Source organism: Cydia amplana, chromosome 1, assembly GCF_948474715.1.
Source record: "Cydia amplana chromosome 1, ilCydAmpl1.1, whole genome shotgun sequence".
In the NCBI taxonomy this organism is placed as follows: Eukaryota; Metazoa; Arthropoda; class Insecta; order Lepidoptera; family Tortricidae; genus Cydia; species Cydia amplana.
In genome coordinates, this window is record NC_086069.1 from 22,463,224 (window position 1) to 22,488,397 (window position 25,174).

The 25,174-nt window shown below is 35.8% G+C and overlaps 1 protein-coding gene across 1 annotated transcript in view; it reads left to right on the forward strand.

The window, feature by feature from the left end:
* The first annotated feature begins 852 nt into the window (after window positions 1-852).
* Window positions 853-25,174, forward strand: part of LOC134651863 (uncharacterized) — a 52,406-nt gene continuing 28,084 nt past the window's right edge. The window contains exons 1-2 of the mRNA XM_063506987.1: window positions 853-1,120; window positions 21,077-21,217. Of these exons, the coding sequence (XP_063363057.1) occupies window positions 21,154-21,217 (64 nt within the window). The 5' untranslated portion in view covers window positions 853-1,120; window positions 21,077-21,153. The remainder of the gene's footprint in view (window positions 1,121-21,076; window positions 21,218-25,174) is intronic.

Here is a 25,174-nt window from a genome sequence, read left to right on the forward strand (position 1 = left end):
CATTTCTACTTACCTACTAGTCAACAGTGGCAACACTAGTAGGTATTTAAATTTAAGAGCCTACTTATAAGTACAAAAGTTTTGGTAAACAATACAAATAAATACTTTAGGTAAAAAATAAAGACGCAATAAAAGAATTCGTTCTCTCTTAAAATAAGCATTTGATATTGATATTATACAAGTTTACGAATACATACATGCCTTCTATTCACTTAATGAAGTGAAAACGTACGTATTATTATTATGTACTCGTATTAAGTACAGTACATTAGACTGCCGTATTCGAACTTCAAGATATTCACAAGAGACGACACGTACTAGATCCATTCTAGATACGTTATAGTTTAGATTTCAACTAGTTCTCTTTTGCAGCTCAATTCTGGCAACCAATGTCACTTTTACGATAGATCGTGTTAGATATCTATTAGATGTGAATTAGATCTCTAAGTAATATCTTGTGGAAATCGTTCAAAAGTATCTCCAGAATCGCGGAAATGTCAAATTTGACAGGTTAGATCTTAAACATATCGTTATCGTATCTTGGCGATGTCTAATAGATATCTATTACAAAATCCGAATCGGGCCCATAGTTTACTCTTAGTCGTGTCATAAGTCTCGTGCAATCCGTCTATTACCTACATGTTTTCCCACTGAAATTAAGTAGATACCTATTGTACTTATTTAGTTAAATTTAACTTTTAGGTAAAATATTTAATAGAAAAGTAGATAGGCGGTACACAAAATTCAAGTTCATAAATTGAATCCGTTTTCCTGAAACAATTTCACTCAACCCAACTCGGCAAAATTTCGTTGATCGTGTATTTTTTAGTACACAAAGTTCACCATGCAATTGGAAAAGGTTCGATGCTATTAATTGTCCCGCGAGTAACAAGGGGTTTTTGTGGAGTCGCACTTGTAGGACTGAGAGGCGGTCGATGCCGGGCGGGGTTGTGCCATACGGCCTCAGTGTGCCTCGCGTCCGCCCCCACGACGCTCGCCCGCGCCCGGTGCACTCGCCGCGACTCGCTGCGACTCCCCGCGACTCGCTCCGTCTCGCCCGACGCGCCCAGTATCGCTCAGCCCGCCCGTCGCGTCGCGGCATGTAGGAAAAACGCTACAGGTGCCCGCTTTGCTTACTCGCTACATGAAAAATTAGTGTATTTTCATAAGTAAACGGACACAAAAAAGTTTGTTTCGTTACGTAACGTGTGTATTATGTGTTCGTTAGTGGTTTAAGTTGGAAAATTCTGAAAAGTTTCGCAAAGAAGTTAGGAGAATATGTTTTACGAAACTTTAAAAAAGTATCTATTTCACCTATCTGCCAATTTTTTTATAAATTTTTAATCGAGTATCTCAAAATACTTACTGAAGATACATATAAATAGGTGCATTAAAGTTATACGATGTTTTTGGATGAAGGATATAATTAGCTATAGATTTTCGGTTATGTTTAAGCTTATAAAAGTTATCAAGGTCGACTTTTGCTTAGCAGCTCAGTGCGCATGATCTGCGCAAGAGGAGTCAAAAGTTTGTACATAGGTACTTACCCATACTACGGGGATGTACCTGTAATAGGGTTAGGGCAAAATTTCCTGACCTGGATTTTATTCATCGAAGCCGGTGCGCTTTCGTGAGCAACTTGCCGTCTCGAAGGAAACTTAACGGGCTCGGATCTAACCAGATTATTATTTATTACAGTCTCAAGACGCTTGCAAATACACTTAAGTTTTTCCTGAGATTTGTTTCAAATCCGTCGTTCGATTTAAGTCTTGAAGGTTTTGTATTTACTGAGCTTGAATGAATGTGTTCTTCTATATTGTAATATATGGGAAGGTTCTTACTGCAGCGAATGGACCTGAAACTTGTAGGATCTCATGGTCGCTTAATGGAAATCAGTACAGTTTTGTTTTTAGAGCGGAAATAAACGTAAATATATAAATAGTGAAATACTTGATACTACTAACGTACTACCTATACGTATTACGTGAGCATTTCTCAAATAATTTGTACATTTCGATCACATCTTAGATTTCTATAAAAATTGGTATGCTGGTAAAGTACATGAAGCTGAACAATATCCACCATATTTCCCAAAATGTCTGAGAAAGTTTGTATGAAACATCCTTTTTTGTTACCAGATTTCCAAAAAAGGATGTTTCATACAAACTTTCTCGGACATTTTGGGAAATATGGTGGATATTGTTCAGCTTCATGTACTTTACCAGAATACCAATTTTTATAGAAATCTAAGATGTGATCGAATTGTACATACTATTTTCTATTTTCAACAATCATACACTTTCATTCTCGACAATCGATATAATTCGAGAATTCTGTTCTATCATATAATAGCCATGTTTATTAGGACATATGAGCGTTAGCACAAATTATCATTGTGGCAAAAAGTATTAAGGAATGCAAAAACAGGAGAAAACCTTTAGGAATCCCAATATAGATCCCTTCGTTATGTTATCCTCCTTAGCCTACTGCGGCTTCAGAATTCATTAAAACCTGTAGAAGCAACTTTAGATTAAGCGTAACTTTTAACAGAGTGAGCATTTTCAACTTTTAATGGATATCGAGAGTGCGGCACATGTGAATCGCCGCTCGGGAATGAAAAATAAAAGTAATATTGCTACCAGCGATAATTGCGGCTCTGAACTGCAACAATATTGCGGTACATATTATTCTCCAATATTTAATATTGTTTACACTTTACTTGCAATGTTTTCGATGAAAAAACCATACTGGGAAGTTTCCAGTAGGTATATATGTAATTTTTAAGATTGAGAATTGAGATATTGGATGCCAATATTTAACAGAAAAAATGTATCAAAAACAGCCACGAAATTTTTCGTTATTGCTTCCTGATTGACACTTTATTGTGATGTTCTGAAACTTGAGAGACGTACGCGAAGCTGAAGCCAACACATTGAGTCTCTATCAACAAAATAGCTATTTAAATCTCAGGGGTACACCGAACAGACGCTGCCCTTGCCTGGGTCATGAACGCAGAGGTGTTATTAAAGATAATTAGATCTAGGCTAGGAATCGGGCAAAAAATATTAAGCTATTACTATTCTATTGGATGTAAAACCAGACGTCTCTCATCTAAAAATACGGTATCCAATTCTTCTTCTTCTTCTTTTGTTTAATGGCGGTCTGGCCAAACAGGTATCCAATTAAATCTCCCGCAGACTGTAACTGGCCCTACTCATGATGGAAGATCATAAAAAACGACATCAAAGATAACTCAAGGGCAAAACCGGTGCAGTAAATATTAAACCAACTCGCCACTTGTGTTTCCACGTCTACCCTCTAGTCCGCAAGATAAGTCGGGTAACAAAAGAGCATTCAACAACAGGTTTTTGAGATATACGGTATGCCAACCTCAAAACCATGACTCAACCTTAATCTTTGCGCTAGAATTCATTAAAAACATTAGTTACTTTACATGAATTCATCAAGCGCAAGTTACGCGAAAAATTCTTGTATACAAAATATTACAATACCTAAATTAAGGCGTTCATACTTAAGTGCTCGTAACACAATATCAAGTGGGTACCTAGCTTCATTCAAATGTTCAACCTATTGTCTGAGGTGTTATGTCCAACTGAGCGTTAATTACTAAATGTTCATACGTGACATCTGATAGCACAGAGGGACTCAATTAGTTAATGTCGATCCGGCGATAAGGCGAGACCACACGTGCGCAAGTATCGGAATGAAAACAGAAACACCGACATTACCCAATCGTTTGTTCCACCTAATGGACTCACAGGGGCTTATTGGACGTGAAATAATCGAGGTAACGTGGGGATTCGATCGAAGCAATAACTGCCCTTAATTACAATAACCATTTTAGAAGTCAGAGCATTAGTGGGATTGATATGCACTTGATAAACGACAAGAGCTTGTAGCTGTATGTATCAAATATGATGGTGAATATACAAACTATCACACCCAGAACCCTAAAGTATGAGTTTCCCCTAATTGCCTCATAAAATCGATACCTCACGTTGAAACTACCGTTGTGTATTTGAAAATAAAGTTTGTTTACTTGTGCTAATTTACCGGTAAAAACAGCGTTTTCATTTGAGACCAAAAGTACAACTTTTCCTGAAACTCCATGAATCATTAAACATAACGTGAACTTGAGTTTGTGAGAAACTCCTGAGAGAGCTAATCTTTTAACTCCCAAGACATAGGCTACATCAGACTTGGAATAATCCCCTATTGAATGGAGCCAGATGCTTTTGCGTGTCTCGAAAATTTATTACACCAGATTAAGTACGGTTTCGGGTAGAAATATATATATATTTTGTCTAAGGTGCCCTCTTTTCTAGAGAAGGGAGCCTTGTGGTGAAAACACGTAGTAAGAACGAGATATCTAAAAATTATTCCGGCCATTAAATTGAATTATGTTTCGCCGGTTACCTATAACTAAAAAAGGTGACGTTTTCGAATTCCTTTTCAGAAGTAACACGTGACTTAGTAAGGTACTTACAGTTTTATAAGTACTTAAAAATATTTTAGGTCAATAAGAAGCAACTTATTGAGGTGATTGTTTGGTTTTTGTTAGTGTTATTTTAGTATTCACCGCTAGTAAAATAAATTCAATATTATTTTTTGTGACAGTCAGTATTCCATACACAATTCTTGACATATACCTACAATTGGTACCTAGTTAAAAACATAAAAGGTACAATCATAATATATGCCAGTGCCTAACTTTGTATTCAAAATCAAAACACCTTTAAATTTCACTTATTCGGGAAGCAGTACTGGCAGTCGAAAAGTCGAGACTAGAGTTAATTGTTTCAGTTTGAGCCCTTTCTAAAATACATGGAGTGTTTATTAGCTACTGCTAAGGGAAGCGACCGTTCAACAGTACAGCTGCTTTAGAATATTCAACTGATCCACTAAAGCTGGGACGGGCCCGGCGTAGTGATAAGTATGTCGAAGGTTACAGTGTAGGTAGTAGGTATAGTGCCGAAATAGTACTCGAGTGAGTATACATATAATAAAGATAAGATAAAGATAAAGATAAAAGATAGTTTATTCAAGTAGGCATAATTACAATGCGCTTATGAACGTCAAATAAAGCTAGGTAGACCGGCTCCAACCCTACACCTCTGCCCCGAGAAAATTTAAATCCCCCCTCAATTGGAGGAGGGTATCCCAATATGGGACCGGCAACAAACTCGGCGGGACACATCTTTTAAAAAAAAACATCTTAATAGGTATGTATGGTATGTATATATTTAATATGGACTTACGAAAAAAAATGAAACATGAAAGAAAAAATATTATATTATAAATATTAAGGTTAGACAAAACTCCGTCTTAAGAGAGATTTAAAAAAACCTATTGTGTAGGTACCTATTTATTCTCTGAATTATATTAGTAATAGGCACAAGGTAAGCTGCAGCAATAGCATAGGTACCAATTGTTATGAAATAATTGATTTACTACCGAAATATGAAATCGGAAACAAAAAAAAACAATTTTATACATATAGATGGTCAACCAAATCTTGTCAGTAGAAAAAGGCGGCAAATTTGAAAAATGTAGGCGCGAATGGATATCGTCCGATAGAAAATTTGAATTTCGCGCCTTTTTTTACTGACAAGATTTGGTTGACCAAGTATACTTAATAATATACTTACAGTGAATATATTGTTCGTCATCAGTTTTTAGAATACTAATTAATTGTAATATTATGTCAGATTTACAGATTTACACATCAAAGTAACTTAAAAAAAACATACGATTAAACTAACTAATGATACAAGAAACCTTAAAAAATAAAACACAAATTACACTTAGACTAAATTTAACTAGCCGATAAAATCGCTCCGCGACCGACCCCCCCGATGCAAAAGTGCCCATCACGCTCGCTGCGTTGCCACGTTGAACCGCGATGGATAACCTTTGCATAAGGTTTTATTGTAATATATTGGCTACATTTCCAGAAACTTGACTAGGTAATATTTCTGGAATTATTGGAGGTCCCGTAGAAAATATTCGGAACCTTAAGTTATTTTGAAACAAGCTAAAGCTTTGCATAATTTTCAACTTGTTTCAGGGTAAATGGTCACGTCACTATGGACGGCCTTGGTCGCATCGATGAACTCCAATACTCACTGTTCTATTAGCTAATATTATCTACTCCGCCCCGAACCACTGAAATACACGACTGTGTCCAATGTACCCTTAATAACAACATTTAGCTTTTAGCTCGATACCTATTTTGCATTTTAGTGACATCAGATTCTGTACGATCGGTTCATTAAGAGCCAACAGGAGTGGTCATTTCTCCATACAAACGTACTCGACTGTTTCCTCCGTGGGTTCTGAAGCTAGAGCAATGATTTTTTCAACACAGATTAATATTGTCAATATCTGTGTCGGACCGTTTTGCTTTTTTTGATATTTTTGTTTTTTAAGGCGCTAGAGCCCTTCAAAAATGGTCAAAATGGCCTAATTGACTATGCCGCAATGACAGGCGTGCTATTCAAAACTGATATCAATTAAACAAAAAAGCAAAACGGTCCGACACATATAATGTCATAATCATTTAGATTTCCAAATTTGGTTACGATTGGTTAAGTTTTGGAGGAGGAAACAGTCGAGTACGAAACCTCGATTTTTGAGATTTTTACGCAGGGTTTTTCGCCTTGTCCTTTTCGCACTAGTTTTAGGAGCCGCTTCCGATAGCGAGACGGGTATATTTACCTAAAATATTTAAATCTTAGCTCCTGTTGGCTCTTAACATATTAAATTATATTCTTGTGAATTCTATAAATAGGAAATACCTATTTTATGTATTTACTGTTATTTTAACGATATTTTGGTACTACTGAGGCACTCAATACGAATAATTTACTTTAAATATACAGTACGCTAACTAATCCCAATACGGGCCTAGTTTACCCTCTGGGTTGGAAGGTCAGATGGCAGTCGCTTTCGTAAAAACTAGTGCCCACGCCAATTACTGGGATTAGTTGCCAAGCGGACCCCAGGCTCCCATGAGCCGTGGCAAAATGCCGGTACAACGCGAGGAAGATGATGACAGTACGCTAACTGTTGTTGTTTTCAAGGTAGGGTCGCAATGGACAATTTATGTACGTATTCATCATAGCTTCCAAAAATAGATGCTCAATAAAACAACCATATATTCTATGTGTATGTTTACACTTTTAGCCTAATGACAATGTAATACGTTATAAACGTTTGTTTACACACATAACAATATAAATGTTCTTAGCATCAACAGTACATTTAATGTGTTTTGTTTCTGAATTGTTTATTACCAGAGCTCAAATCTATGTGACTGCTGTGTTATATTTAGGTACTGAAGGTAGGTACTGAAATCTATGTCCGATAAAAACAACTAAAAAAGGAAAAGTTAGCAAACATAATTTAGATTTAAGCATGTGCCAGACGGCAGACAACCACAGTTTCTGCATAATGACCTTGGTAGAAGCGAGGTAGAAGCGCGGCTGTCTACATGGTTTACAACCACTGCTTCTGCCAATGGTTGGCAGAGCACGCCTGTCTACCAAGGGCGTTTAAAGGTCATGCAGAATTTGGTTTCAACCAGTTGCTACATGGCTTAAAACCACTGTTTTTACCGAGCACCGTTTTTGTTAAAACCGTTTTTTACCAAGGTCATCTTGCAGAAACTGTGGTTGTCTGTCGTCTGGCACATGCTTTAGAGACTCGTGTTTTATATTTAAGATAGGTATAAGGTACCTATTCTATTAGATCAGCAAAATTTGGCGAGTTAGGCGCGTAGGAGGCTCTTATATCGGTCTGGCATAACGTGGGCGAGCTTTGAAATGTTTTCCTGGTTTCCTTAGAATCCTTAGAGTATACTTATCTTAAGTTCGATTTGGGAACTCGCTAACGTATTGTTGTTAGAACAAAATTGTATCCTAAGTTAGCACGTCCACCAGTGCGCGTTTTCATCTTCGGGCATATTGATTGCCAGCGACATAATTACGTACTTACAGCACTTTCTAGTATGATGCGCGGTGCTTTAAAAAAATCGATAGTTGATCTTAACAGCGCACTGGCGATGGCGTGGATACAAAAGTTTGATAGACGTGTCTCGTCTTTGCACGCGCAGAGATTATGACGCAATTTTCTCGCACATTAGCTACGCCTGCAGCTTATGCGAGGGATTCGGTCTGTGTCTTTTAAAATACCTTGCCTCTTATCACAGGGATGGATCCTCAAAAATAACGCTGCTGAAGTTTAATATAACCTTTCTGTAAGTATAACAATTTGGAAATGCTGTTACATAGACCTTTAAAGAGTATTTATAAACGATAGCTATTTTTAACACGCTGAGGTAAAAGCGGATCGCAGGAGCACGTTACGCTCTTCGGTCATTTAAAATTAAACAAAATTTGCAAATACATGATTATTTTATTTGAAGGCCCAGTAGGTTCGTGTTTTTCTCTCACTCTCACTGAGTGTAGCGTGCGCGAGATGAATGTGCGTGCTCGGGAACGGGATTATGACGTTTTGAATTTAAGTTTTTTTATGTGTTTTAATAATAAAAAAGTTTTGTTTGTGCAAAATATATTATATTTTTTTAAAGAGCATTTTAAACCTATGATCGCGATTTTTTTCTATCGAGCGTAGTCAAAACCTCAAGTCAAAAACTCAGGATTGGATTCGCTGAAGTCCCTAGAGAAAGGCCTGAAGATTGCTCATTAAATTTTTGGCAACCATATTGTGATGTAAAAAAGCGCTACAAATTTTTAAAAACTCCGTTCTCTGAGCCTGCTGCACCTTATAAACGTTTGTACGTCAAAGTAAAATAACAAAATATGTAACACCTATTTATAACAAAAAAAGCGCTGGTGGCCTAGCGGTAAGAGCGTGCGACTTGCAATCCGGAGGTCGCGGGTTCGAACCCCGGCTCGTACCAATGAGTTTTTCGGAACTTATGTACGATATATCGTTTGATATTTACCAGTCGCTTTTCGGTGAAGGAAAACATCGTGAGGAAACCGGATTAATCCCAATACGGGCCTAGTTTACCCCCTGGGTTGGAAAGTCAGATGGCAGTCGCTTTCGTAAAAACTAGTACCCACGCCAATTACTGGGATTAGTTGCCAAGCGGACCCCAGGCTCCCATGAGCCGTGGCAAAATGCCGGGACAACGCGAGGAAGAAGAAGAAGTACCTATTTATAACAACAAAGTGGGATAAAAACTTCAGATATTAGCATCGAAGAATTTTATCCTGAATCTAGGTACCTTAAAACCTTCCAAAGATAAGAGTATGATGGGATGTCAAATTTACCTTCACAATATACTTTATATCTACATATGTGCAGGTTCCTGCATTTTTATTCACATTCGGGGTAAAATCGGGTCGCGTGAGCCCTAGCCTGGCACACAAGTCGCGCCTCGCTTTGTGCAAACCGCCCTCCGAGCTCGTACTCAACTCGAGTGCTAAGTGCATCACCTTTTTGTTCATGCCTGTTTTATTCACTTAGGTATAGCCCTTTTGCTAATTCTCGCATCACAAAAGGTAAGCTATAAAATATTTTCAACAAATAACTCAATTTTATGCGTTAATGCCAGGCCAACGTCTATTATAACACCATTTATTTACGATTCTTCGTAAATCGCACCATAAAAAGTAAATAAACACCTTAAAAACCAAGGGCTTTACAGCCTTGGTAAAACGAATGTATTATGGATTTTAATATTTCATAACGTGAAATACTTATGTACCTTTTTTTCTTGCTCACCCCGAGCAAGCGAATTCCACTTTATACTCTGTTGATAGACAACCTTTTTCGTGAATAGTTAAGTTGTCCGCCGAATTTACATTTAGGTCGATGCTGACAAAGGGTAAGGCACTCGAGATTGCCCCCATGTAAGATAAGAGGGTGATATAAATGAGAGGGTTAGGTTTTAGCTGGAAGGCAACTCCCCTCCAATTGATCTTGGGTAACCTGGCATTTTTCAGCTCATGCTCGCACTGCTTAGCGATATCGTACCTATATTGATAAGACTTCATGTATCTTGTGAGCACCACTTTATATTTTACGTTACACGATGCAGAGTTTATCGTCCGTGCCAGACTGTTTATGATGTGTAAAGATTGCAGTATTGTTTGCAAAATTATGACACCTCGATGATTTAGTTCCCTTTAGAGATTCACTTAAACTTGTGTTACAAAGAGTCAAAGGACCCGATTCGGATTTTGTAATAGACATGTATTAGATATCTTTTAGACATCGCCAAGATACGATAACGATATGTTTAGGATCTAACCTGTCAAATTTGACATTTCCGCGATTCTGGAGATACTCTTGAACGATTTCCACAAGATATTTAGGTAGAGATCTAATTCACATCTAATAGATATCTAACACGATCTATCGTAAAAGAGACATTGATTGCCCGAATTGCACTGCAAAAGAGAACTAGTTTTAATCTAAACTATAACGTATCTAGAATGGATCTAGTACGTGTCGTCTCTTGTGAATATCATGAAGTTCGAATACGGCAGAAAGAGATGTGCAAAAATACGAATACACATCATGAGATTGTATGATAAACCCACATATAAACTTTAGATAAATTGCAGTAGGTATCCTCACTCAAAAGCTCTCAAAACGCTTCCGTTTTTTCGTAAATATTGCCTGAAACAAATGAATGAAAAATGAGGGACTTTTCAGTCGGAGGAAGGCATCACGGCAGGTGATTTTTCGTACTTAGCGCGGGATATCCGCCGAATGGTAGAGAAATTATTAACCGGCTGCCCGCTGAAAAGGGAAGAACCCAATTCCTGAAAAATATACGAGGCCTTTATACGTGATGTTTATGTAGCTGTAGTATCAGGTTTTAGGTAAGTAAGTACTTATTTTCAAACGATTACTTGCCTTTTTACAATGAAGCGATTATAAGCATTTTTATATTCTGTGATACTTTTATATTATATAGTATTATTCCAAGCTTATCAACGTAACGGTTTAATAAAACAATATGGCCATACAGTGAACCAACATAAGGTGCTTGTAATATTAGTTCTAATGACAGTTATTGAAAGCCCGCCAAATCTATACTTTGAGCGATATATGTTATCTGTGACACTTAGCTTTTGGCTGTCAACTTGTAGAGAATTACCGCAAGATGAGAAACCAGTTTTGTACAACGAATATTAATTATAAACCTGTCAAGAAGAACATCGTCTTTACATTTTTTAAGCAGTATACGAATCCCCAGAGCGAGGCCCACAGGGTGAGCTAACAATTCAGAAGTCGGGATAAGCTGCTCCAGCTTGCTTTAAAACCGACGCCCGCCAGTTGGAAAAGACGCTAAATCTATAGATTGGGAGCCAGTGGTCAGAGAATTCCAGTTATTTTAATCTGTTTTGGCAGTCAGAAGAGTGATTGATTAGGTACTAACTCCCAGATTGAGTTGGAGAAAGTGATATCCGAATGAGGAAAACTAACCTATTTGAACAAACTTTACACTAAGATAACATTGCGAGATTTGTTTTTGTGTCGTGAATTAACACCAATAGCTGTTATACTCAAGTGATTAATAATATGTGTTTGGCTTTTCGTGAGCATATTGATTGTTAATGGGAATAATTTTCAAGGAAAATCTGGTTCATAATTGTTACCTATGAATTTCACACTGAATTACTGGCTGTAAATATCATGCTATATGTGTAGGTACTTGATTTGTTTTTATATTGTCCGTTTTAACAGTGAAAGTGAAGTATGGAAAGATTCCATGGTTGTAGTATGTACAAGGTGTGATAGAAGAAATTATAAAAGTGAATTGCTAGTACCTACTGGTACACCGTAAAGAGAAGTGAGTAAGTAGGTCTCTTGATAAGGCGTACACATAAGAATAAGTGTAGGGATTGTTGTAACATTCATCTCATTCACATAATGGTACCAAGTACCAACGCCAGCCATCAGTTATTTTCACATGGCCGGAATGAAAAATAAATAAATGATTGCGACAAAGAATAAATGATTGCGACGAATAAATGATTATTATGATTATGAATATTATGGAGAACTCTTGACAAACATGTTGAAACTGGCATAGGACAGCTCTTAGAGAATTATTATTATGATAAAATGGCATTAGGTAATAAGTGTGAGATATCCAGTGATAAAGTTGTTTCAGGTAACAGGTAGGAAAAATAGATACCTAACCATTTTGAGTAAATTTATATCACCAGAGTACAATACTAGGCACAGGTTGATTTTGATAGCCGGAGCATCTGAGCACAATGAGAGAAACTGATGCTTGAAATTTATAGATGGAGCCAGTTAGGGTCTTATGGAAGTAAAGTATACGCTACAAATTATTAAAATACTGACCGTTGAAGATGATTTAAAGTACTAACTTTAGGATGATTTGAGAATATATAAACTTTGCTTGACATTTAAAGTAGTAACTGGTTGTATTGCCATAGGCAGCATAGTTATCAAACATGATTTCATACCTAGAGAAGCGCAATGACATAATCTTATGTTCGGTACTAGCTAATGTAGAATTTAGAGAGGAAGATACTCCTATTACTTAACAAGCTGTTACAATGTACAAGAGAACTTAAGTGTGAGAGAAGTATACTAGTATGCCTACATAGTGATTCAGAGTGAAAGCAAAGGGTAAACATGTTTACTATCAAAGCAAGTGATATATGTTTAAGATGTTATTAAATGGAAAAATAATAATGATGATACAATTGATACATGTGAAAAGTTGTGATCAATTTGAAGTTTATTATTCATAATTAATTATAAAGTGGTATTCATAGCTGTTGTAAAATTGAAATGCTAAGCAAGTTAATATTAGTGAAAATAATTTGAAATACAAGAGAGTCAAGAGAAAGAAAAACTTAAATTTTGCATGTTACTGTTTAAGATGATAAAGATGTTGTTTTATCTTTCTGTTGAAATTGTGATGAGATCACTACAAGAGTAACAGTATGAGTAATATGAATATATTGAAATTGTGAAAGATATATCCAATACAACTTGTTATAGAGGGAAACTAATATTATTAAAGAGATAATTACCTGACCTGTGTAAGACGTTCCCTAATATTTATTTATTTTATATATGATGGGTCCATAATCATTTTCTAAAAGTGAGTCAGAGAATTTTGTGATCTTAAAGAGAAAAGGTATTGTATAATAATTTGTAGCACAGGAGTAAATAAATATAAGAGTGAATTTATAAAGAATAATAAATTTTGTGAGCTTAAAGAGGAAAAGGTATGGTATAAAAATTTGTAACACAGGAGTTATAAGAGCGAATTTATAAAGAATAATATAGCAATATGTCAAACAATAAAGAGTGATTCAGTATAAAAGACATGCAATTATTAAAGTTGAGTGAGCTATATATGGTACATACATTAACAGTGAGGCATTGCAGATGAAGAGCTGCAATGGAATAACAGTGAGTCAATAATATGTAAATCCATGTATTTTTGTATTAAGTGAGCAACAGTGAGTCAATGACATGTCAGTCCATGTATTGATGTATTAAGTGAGTAACAGTGAGTCAATGTAATGATGTATTAAGTGATTAACAGTGAGTCAATGATATATGTGACGCCATGTATTTATATTATGTATTAAATGAGTAACAGTGAGTAACTGACATGAGTCCATGTATTGATAAGTATAGTTAATGAGTACCAGTGAATCACTGACATGTAAGTCCATGTATTGATGTATTAAGTGAGTAACAGTGAGTCAATGTAAGGATGTATTAATTGATTAACAGTGAGTCAATGACATGTGAATCCATGTATTGATGTATTAAGTGAGTAACAGTGAATCAATGATGTAAATCCATGTATTAAATGAGTAACAGTGAGTCCATGTAATGATGTATTAAGTGATTAACAGTGAGCCAATGGCATCTGAATCCATGTATTGATGTATTAAGTGAGTCAATGACGTGAATCCATGTATTGATGTATTAAGTGAGTATCAGTGAGTCAATGATGTAAATCCATGTATAAAAAAATGAGTAACAGTGAGTCCATGTAATGATGTATTAAGTGATTAACAGTGAGACAATGACATGTGAATCCATGTATTGATGAATTAAGAGAGTATCAGTGAGTCAATGACATGTGAATCCATGTCTTTATGTATTAAGAGAATATCAGTGAGTCAATAACATGTGAATGCGTTATTGATGTAACAGTGAGTCAATAACATGTGAATGCGTTATTGATGTAACAGTGAGTCAGTAACATGTGAAAGCGTTATTGATGTAACAGTGAGTCAATGACATGTACATGCATGCATTGATGTAGTGTGTAAGAAACAGTGAGTCAATAACATGTGAAGGCATGTATTGATGTAGTTTATAAGAGTGAGTCGTTGCAGGCATTGGAGGAATGCCTGTAATGATGCAGTTCATAAGTTGAATAATATTGATTCTTTTGTCTATTGTTCTGTGGTGCATTATGTGTAATGTGGATTATTTATGTTTAACTCTTTAAAACGCAGAGACGCGTTGTACCCAGGATTGGCCGAATATAAGCATTTTTATATTCTGTGATACTTTTATATTATATAGTATTATTCCAAGCTTATCAACGTAACGGTTTAATAAAACAATATGGCCATACAGTGAACCAACATAAGGTGCTTGTAATATTAGTTCTAATGACAGTTATTGAAAGCCCGCCAAATCTATACTTTGAGCGATATATGTTATCTGTGACACTTAGCTTTTGGCTGTCAACTTGTAGAGAATTACCGCAAGATGAGAAACCAGTTTTGTACAACGAATATTAATTATAAACCTGTCAAGAAGAACATCGTCTTTACATTTTTTAAGCAGTATACGAATCCCCAGAGCGAGGCCCACAGGGTGAGCTAACACGATATACTTGAGCGTTTTCCAAAAAAAGTTTACATTTCATTCATGTCTTCAAAATATTGACTTCTTGGGCTCATTTTACTCAGAATCATTTGTACATTCACGCCTCATACATGAAAAAATGTGTTCCAAAATTTTGTATGAACATTTTTTTTTCCAGTGCGTCACGTTCATACAAATAAAAAAAATTCATACAAGAATGTGACGATCTGGAAAGGAATTTTTTGGACACATTTTTTTTATGTATGAGGCGTGAATGTACAAATGATTCTGAGTAAAATGAGCCCAAGAAGTCAATATTTTGAAGACATGAATGAAATGTACACTTTTTTTGGAAAAGTCTCACTTACGACATAGCAATTAGTTCAAAGTTAGAACAAGTAACCCAGGTTTTATTTTTTTTAATAAAGAGATAAATCTGTTCAGATCTACTATTATAAAAGTTATGTAACTTCCAGTTCAATCATTATAGTATTGTAGTTTTGATAAAGTTCTTTAAAAATGACAAAACACTACTTATAACTCCATACTATGAAGAATATCCGAATATATGAACATTTCAGGCGGCCTAGCCGAGGTGACGATCGCTATCGATTCGCCATCGAATCGCTGTGTGTGTCTCTATCTCTCCTCCATATTAGTGTGACAGTGACAGTTGCGTTTCGTTCGCTACGCATGTTGGCTACGGGGCCTGTTTAGCCATTTTGGCTATGGAACCTTAATAACCGTAAATATGGATATGAAATATTTTTAACAAGGCGCAAAGACGCCTAAAAATACATGAAAGAGTATCTGGGAAGAACGGATTAGTCTAAAACGAGTGTATTTGAGTCCGCCTGCGGGTCTAACGAGATTTGCACACGGCTTCCGTAAAAGGGAATGCAAAATACCCTCTTACATTAAAACATCATGAATTCAAGAGTGCGAGTACTAACTACTCTGATATCTTTTGTTTCCTACAAATATTTATTTAATTTTGCTAAGAACGCGCGCCTCGTTTTTAACTGTTATTTTGAGAATGAATAATTTTTAACAAGGTTTTATACAAATTATGTTTCCGCAAAATATATAATAAATATTACAAAAAAATTTGCGCAAAAAAATTTACCGGGGGTAAAACTGAGTAAAACGGGGGTAAAAATGAATCTACACTTCTGTTTATTGTTGTAGCTGAAAAATGTATTATAAAATCGTGTTGTATACATATCAGTAATATACCTACATACAGTGCATACTCGTATATGGTAGTCTAAGAATTCTGTTCGCTTACGACTAAAATGATTGCGCCTTTATAACTTAAGTAGGTACCTACTCCTTTGAACTAGACACCGCTAGACACGACAGGCGCCTCATTCGTATTTGTCGTAATTGTAAGTCGACTGACATTATGTAATAAGTGATAAAAGCACAATCACCATTATAAGATTATTTTATGCACCGAAGCCGCTGTAGAGGCGATGAATAAAACAAATTCTTAGGTTTTTATTTATTTAGAAAACAATCAGCCTTTTACAAATAAGTCTTACAAAAATGACTAAAAATAGGCCTAAAGTTTCACACGTTACTAAGTAGACTATTACAATGAATTATAGGTTACTTAATTATAAATTACCCGTTTAGTTGTGTACTACATTTGTTATTATTGACATAAGAATTTCTTTATGCTCGTCGTAACATCGGTTCTTATAATAGCCATGTGTGTAGATAAAACAGTGCATGTCACTGTAAATAATTAGGCATTATGTAAATAAAGAACTATTATTGTATATAAAGCTAACATTAATAACATGATTTTATGGGCCTACATAAAAAAATACTCCACACTTAAACAGTTAAGGAGTCCAAATAACAGATTTTAACGTAACCGAAATATATATTTCCATTTAATCTGGCTGACGAATCAGAAATGATCGAAATCGGATTTCTTAGCCAAATCCCTACCTAAGCGCATAAATTGCTTTTTAATCCCACTGAGCTCATTTACGAGGGATGCTATAAAGACATCCTGTATATCACCTCTTTTTACGAAATCGGTTAAATATTTATTGTAAAATAATTGTTTTGGCTAGGAATCCGTAAAGCGCCCGTTCCGAGTCACCAAACAATTCTTGGCATACCAATGCGGGCAGCGAAGAATTCCCAATATTCGGGGTCCCATAATATCGCTGCCACGTCCTCGCGCTGCGTGTCAAATTAAGGGGCTACCTGCGGTTTTCATCGATTTTTGACAAATTTTGAATCGTATCTCCTACATTTGCACTACAGATAGATTTAAAGGACAATCGGCTATCGGAAGATCGACCGTATATTGAAAGAAATGAATAAGTACTTATTTTTTTTTTCTTTTTTTTTAAACATTGTCTATAAAACACTTTTTTGGTAACTAGATTGCTGTGAAGGATCTTAGATATACCAAATCTACATTATTTGGGTTCGTCTTTGACGTCTCGAAAAACGTGTCTAGGATTTTAATTTTAAACTAATTAACAAAAAAGTTATAAGCTACAAAAAACATTAGAAATCTAAGGGATTCAGATCGAAGGTAATATGCGTGGGGGATACTTATAGTATATATATTTTTCATACCACTTAATATTGATATATTTATTAAAAGTTACCGAGCTATGGGCAAAATGTCATTTATTAAGGTACAAAAATATTTATGTAGTAAGAAATTAAACTTAAAATACGATTTTACCCCGTATAAATATAGTCTTTTATTAACTTAAATATCTGGGTGACCGAGCTTCGCTCGGAAAACATAAAAAAACTCGAAAATGCGCGTTTTCCCAGAGATAAGACCTAGCTAGATCGATTTTTCGCCCCCGAAAACCCCCATATAGCAAATTTCATCGAAATCGTTAGAGCCGTTTCCGAGATCCCAGAAATATATATATATATATATATATAAATAAATAAATAAACAAGAATTGCTCGTTTAAAGGTATTAGATAGATAGTATAAGCAATATTTTTATCTTTTGTAAGATAACAGCATAAATATAAGCAAAATTTAAGAATTTCGTTTAGGTACGAACTCTTAAAACACCTGAGGCTATGTTAATTTGCTAAAGCAAAGAGTGGCGCAAAATAAAATCCGACACTTTTCCATTTAAACTTTTGGTATCGACCCGCAATGGCGGCATCCCTGACGCACTCGCCTGGCAGTTTCATTTTAAAGTTGCCCGATGAATTCAGCACACAATTGTGGTTAAATTAATATAATTTTATTGTTAAGTTCTTTTTGCAGCTAAATTTTCTGATAAATGGGCAGCTGAAATAAAGGAGATCATTTTATATTTATAAGAAGTAAAAAGTAACCTTAACTTTAATTATTACTTATCTTACGCCCGGCTTTTGTTATTTATTACAGGTATAATTTACAATATTCTATCGCCAGTGAAGTAAACAATACCTACCTACATTTAATTTTAATTGCCTTCGTTGAGTTTAAAACCATAACGAGTTTTATTGCACTCGAGCGGTTCAGAAACAAAGATTTATTCAGAGCCAACAGTCCTGAAAAGGACAAAAACTTGCGGAAATCATTAAAATGAAGAACTGAGGTTTTATACCGGTAAATTAATTTCTCCCATTCGACATGATAATGCGCTTTACACAGATGAGATGTAAATAAATAATTGTAAAATACTTATTTAATATTCGTTTATGAAAAATGCAGTGTTGCCTCAATTTTTTATAGTATGTAGGTGAAGTACCAAATTAAATATTTTTGATAATTAAAATCAAATTGTTTCTGCCTGGTGGGAATATAATATTGTAAAAGACAGAATAAATGACTGTTTTGAGTTTGGAATTATTTGAAGCAATATTAGTAGATAATTGAGTTTACCTTAAGACTGGAACATCCAGTCGAGAAAATAATTACACAGCAGTCTCGGTATTTAGCTTTACAGAAGTTAATTAGCTGAACTTGCTGCTGCAGCTGCGACGGGTGCAACCCGAAGAATGTTTACTACGTAAACAGACCTATAAGTGCAGCTAGACCATTAAGGAAACAACATGAAGCAAAACAATGTAACATCGACTTGAGTGTATAGCGATGATCTTAAGCATTAAGAAACTTTAACATTTTGGTATTTATTTAACCATATTTGACTGTATATTCCCATTTCCAATAAAACAATGTAGAATCTTTGCGGAAAGAGAAGAGTCGTGGAATGTATGGGGCCCAATACATTCCACGACTCTTCTCTTTCCGAACAGACTCTATTTAAATGTTAGAAAAATATCCTTGATGTCGATTGTACTCAATTTACGATGTGTGAAATCCAGCATTCCTCAAATAGGGAGTATTACTGCAATGTTTTGCCGCCAGAGTACGGCACTAGTGATTTAAGTACCTATACCATAGAATAACTTATACGTACTGTACCTTAAACTGTTTTTTGACAAGTTTTCAGACACAATCAAAATAAAGGCGGTTTGTTAATAAAGGGCCTACCGGGAAACGCGAAATCGAAATTCAGCTTTCTGCCTCTTTATCGCTCGAATATACAAGAGTGATAGAGAGGTTAGATAATAAAATTCCGACTCTTTCGTTAACGGTAGACCCTTAGATTGTGACTTATTGAGGAAGTGGGGCCCCCCTACGCAGACTTTCGCTTAATATTCCCTATTGATTGTTTACCAAACAGGAGGACTCCAAATGAACTGATTTCCAAATAACTATTATACAAAAGCACAGCATGAACATAGAGCATATAGAGTTTATATCATAATTAAAAAGAACCTGACAAAAATTGCCCAGTTGGAAAGTATCGAAACGAAACCCTTGCCCTGCCCTAGTATGAAATGTAGTACTTATGAAAGTGAAATGTTTTGTAAAGCGTTAGATCAAGTTGTTCCCATTTATCACATAGACGATTAGATGTACCTAAGCGTAACGTTGATGGATGACTGGTCAAGAAACGGTTTCGTGAAAGCAAGGCTCAAGACACAATGGCCGTGTGCGTTATACAACCTACTTTATATTTTAAAAGTGTTAAACTACCAGTTTATTTAACACAAGAATTAAACACGTTAACGTTGCGGCTATAAATGAAAATCTCCATTTGCTTACATATTTAACTGAAACCTTAAGTGGCGCGACCTGGTAACAGTTTCGTGTCAATCTATAAAAAAAAGTAAAGTAGCCACAACATAATCTGACAACGATATATGTCCCAAGAAAATAAACGTAGGTATAATATAAGCAGATTTAACGCTATCCAGGCTTCAGATCAAAAGAAAATCCTATACATATTAGTGAAGTGCGAAATGGCCCAGATGAAAATTTCGGGTGCGTGACATACCTAGAGAGACATATTGAGGGTTCATGAATAAAATGTCATGCGGACGGCTCACCCCTAATATTATCACGAGGGACTGATGTCCAATGATAACACAGTCCTTCACATTACAAGGCCTGCCTTATACTTGTCGTCGGGATGAGAATCCGCATTACTCCTTTGAAGTAGTTTCTTACGTACCGCAAGCGTAGCGTAATGAGAATTCGTTGCTTTATACAGACGATAACTTTCTTACAGCGCTTGTAATATATAATATTTCATTAAAATTTATTTGTATTGCTATTAGGCATTAACTAACATTGGCCTCATTAAATACGGATTCATTAATTACTGGTACGGGTATATTCTGATATTTCTGATAGTAGGTACCATGAAATGTGCTTCGCTTCCCACTGTGTAATTATGCTTCGTTATTAAAACTATATCACAACAACCTCATTTAAGTATTCCAACATGATAGTTAAGTAGTGATGGTTTACTATAAATCGGGATAGGTACATTTGGTAATTGATATGTTTGTGGGAATCGACTCCAATTATTACAAATATCTGACTCATATTATGTCGATGTTGCTTGTCCGTCATACAAGGTAGAGAGTTACAAAAACAACAATTAACCTTAAGATAAGATAAAGTTTATTAAGTTCAAAAGGTTACATAACATACCTTCTTCCTTATATTATTATTATGAGCCCATATTGTCCCACTGCTGGGCAAAGGCCTCCCTCTTATTCTTCCAGGTATCCCTATCCTCGGAAGTCTCCCACTCTTCCTCCTTATAATGATGTGCAAAATAAATGTATGTTGCTTTACTTATACATATATATAATGATATTTATTTTTGTATATTTGTCGGTTTCAGATCTGGTGGCAATGACAAAACAGGGCAACTGAAGACACGATGCTAAGCATAAGTGAATAATTCGATATTGGGTGGTGATGGTGCTATCACCATGGGTATGGCATTTCTGGATTACACTGCTCCTCAGTTCCACAAAAGAAGGTCAGTATTATTTTTATTGACTTTTACATAACAATATAAAATATGAAATGTCTTCTACTTCCTGCACAAAATATTTAGAAATATAATCGTATTTACGGTAGCCGATGTGTATCGGTTTCATTTATGTATCGTTGTGTGTTTTTAAATACGTTCGGTCTCATAGCTAGGTATAACATCCACAGATTATATTCAATAACATGTAATACCTATTATTTAATTTACTCGTAATCTTGCGTAGTTCTGCAAGAAAATATCGTTAAGTTAGTTTCTGCTTGCACCTAACTTTTTAAATGCATAAGCATACATACGCGCGCTCTTTCTTTCTTCCGTGATACATACAAACTATTTTAGTTAAATGTCCTTATGTTTGAGAGCTAGGTTAAAGGTCCAATAGTTAACACCCGGGATGTAGCCTCTGCTATTCATTATTATTACTAGTAATTAGGAAAGTATTATAAGGCTGGTTTTAGTGTCACGCGGACCGTCCGTGCGGATCGCTCCGCACCGGACCAATATGTATTAAGTTCAGGGAGCGTTTTAGATTGGTCCGCGCGGACGACCGTCCGCGCGGACAGCTTTCTCATACAATTTGGCGGTGCGGAGCGATCCGCACGGACGGTCCGCGTGACACTAAAACCAGCCTAACACTATCAAGCACATTGAACCCTACCGTATAGTGATGCTTATAGGTTGCGCGAGGAAACTCTTCAGTCGCCAGTGAAGTTTAGTCGACTAGTCTTTTGGATAGTTCTTTGAAGAGCTAAAGAGTTTTAGTACTCCACTGGCCAAGGATCTCAGCCCCAAATGACATAAAAAATACCCGGGGACAAGACTCCTGTATTTTTGAAACTTAACCTTTTCGGCCGCTTTAGCCGCTGCACCTACTTAATTAAGTCTTTTATAACTTTTAAAGCCTCATTCATAGTGCATTAGCTTAGGTAGTTTAGGTACCTACTCAGTGGATAAAACATTTAATACCTTTTTTATTATAAAAATATGCTAAGGCCGCAGGTTGCGTGCTCACTGCATTGAACGATCAACTATTTCAGTAATTTATGTATAAATATATAGCCCTGTCTGGAATTTTATACTTCTGTGGAGAGGTCGTCACCCTGTATTTGTATGCAGCGGAGGTGCCGACCGTCCCCGGGGGGTGCAAGGGTGCCAATACTCAAATACAATTACAGTTTGCGTAACGTTGTTCGGTTACGGTCTCAGTCGGGTTATGACGTGACACAAATTACGTACCTTTGGTATGTATATGGCTTAAATTGAGTAATGACTAAGTATATGAACGCTTATACACAACATCACAGACACTTGTTACCTACTCGACTATGCATAAAAACCTGCCTTAATGACATTCGAAAGTTTCTTCTCTTACAATAAATTTTTAGTTTGTAGGTACTTATTTTTCAAAGTCAATTAAGTATAATCAATTTTGAAGTAAATTGTGTTAGCTATCATAATTCATGATAATTATTTACTCAAAAATTGTATACTTTATAAAAATATACTTACATTATGCCATAGTACGTAAGAGAGAGAGAAATAGAGAGAGATTGCTCTTGTTTTGTTATATAGCTGGTCAACCAAATCTTGTCAGTAAAAAAGGCGCGAAATTCTAATTTTCTATGGGACGATATCCCTTCGCGCCTACATTTTTCAAATTTGCCGCCTTTTTCTACTGTCAAGATCTGGTTGACCAAGTATAACTACGTAATAACTAATGGTTCTATGTTTTTACAACATAAGAAAAAATATGTTTATTTCTACAAAATAATTAATTTTCTTTTTACAAAACACAAGAAAAAACATCAAACGTCGTCAATCACTGTTATTGACAATCGCTTCAATTAGGGTGGTAAACGGTAGCATCGTTCTTCTGATTTTAACACGCTTTTATTAGGTCGACCCTGTATGTAACTATGTAATGGAATCTTGCAAGTTAAATTTGATCCACTTCCCGGTTTCCGATTGAGCTGAAACTTTGCAGTCACATATAAGTCGGGTGACAATGCAATATTACGGTACCATCGAGCTGATCTGATGATGGAGACAGGAGGTGGCCATAGGAACTCTGTGATGAAACAACGCAACCTAATTGTGTTAGGAGTTTTTATAATTGTCTCGATGAGTATTAGTTGTCTGTCGTAAGAAAAGTACAGTCAGCGATAAAAGCTTGTACCAAAAATGAATTTTTTGCCAAAAACTTATTAATAATCATCTGACAGTGACAATGAAGTAGAGATTTAGTAGATAAGAATTAATGTCTTTAAAACGATGAATTTGAGGTTTGTAAATTTAACTTAAAATATATTTGTACGATATAATAGTTGAATATGGCATGCTTATAATAATAACGGTCACAGCCTAGTCAAACATCGATTATCCTTCATTCCTTCTAGTTATTTCTGTATAAGTTCACTTCAAGGGTAGCTCATAATGTCAGTTGCAGTGTGTTTTCTCACGCCGCAATTATGTTTTGCAAAGGTTTATATGTAGTATGTATATTTAAAAAAGAGTGGAATAATTCTTTCGATTTTATAGTAATTTCTCGCACCTGTTTATTAATAAAAGATTTGACATAGTAACTACGGTTCGATTACTAAACTATTTTCCTCTTAACTATGCTTTTTTTGTGTACTAAATAATCATAATTAAAGGTTGCACTTTAACTAAGTAATAGGTACTCTGAAAAAAATGAGGTAAAATGATAACAGGGTATCGATTCAATCATATTTAAATGTATCTACTCAACTTTATGATCCCAATTAAAGGAATCGGTGTAAAATCAAGGAGTACTTTATGTTGTTTGGAAAATAAACTTCGTTACGTCTGATCAACACTTCATTCAAAGGGAAATCTCAAGGCTAAATTGCCTGGTTTGAATAAATTTGGCTTCTTCAATAAAGAATTCGTAGGATTTTATAACATATTTTTTATTCAAATTTCACAGCCAGATGTATATTTACATTTTGAAAAAGACCTAGTTAAGGTTACGAATAATTTTCAATGCTTATCTACAAGGTTGACATTAAAAGCGCTGGTGGCCTAGCGGTAAGAGCGTGCGACTTGCAATCCGGAGGTCGCGGGTTCGAACCCCGGCTCGTACCAATGAGTTTTTCGGAACTTATGTACGAAATATCATTTGATATTTACTAGGGCTCCCGGTATCCGTGTTACACGCCGAAACGAATACCTGTGTTCTTAAGCTCGGCGGTGCTAAGAACACGGTTCACACGGAACCGCCGGGATCCGGATACGTCTCCAATAAACGTTCCCAAGACACGTTTCTCAGATACGTATCTCCGTTTACACGGGTACTTAACACCGGCCCGAACGGATCCGAAACAGGTTGAGCCGATCAATGCTCTAGGTCTGGGTATGTAAGGTCTAATATTGAATGTTGACTTCAGATGAACTCGTTTGGCGTACGATTTTTTTTAAATTATTTGTAACTGTGTTGATATAACATATTTAGCCAACTATACAATATATTAATCGAAGTAGGTGTCCCTATCCTATATTGTCGACTATTTTTAAATTTAAACCTACTCGTCCCTAGTTTAAATTAAAACCTTAAATAGGGTTCCGTACCCAAAGGATAAAAACGGGACCCTATTACTAAGACTCCGCTGTCCGTCCGTCCGTCCGTCCGTCTGTCACCAGGCTGTATCTCACGAACCGTGATAGCTAGACAGTTGAAATTTCCACAGATGATGTATTTTGTGTTGCCGCTATAACAACAAATACTAAAAACAGAATAAAATAAAGATTTAAGTGGGGCTCCCATACAACAAACGTGATTTTTGACCGAAGTTAAGCAACGTCGGGCGGGGTCAGTACTTGGATGGGTGACCGTTTTTTTGCTTGTTTTTTTGCTTGTTTTTCTCCATTTTTTGTTGATGGTGCGGAACCCTCCGTGCGCGAGTCCGACTCGCACTTGGCCGGTTT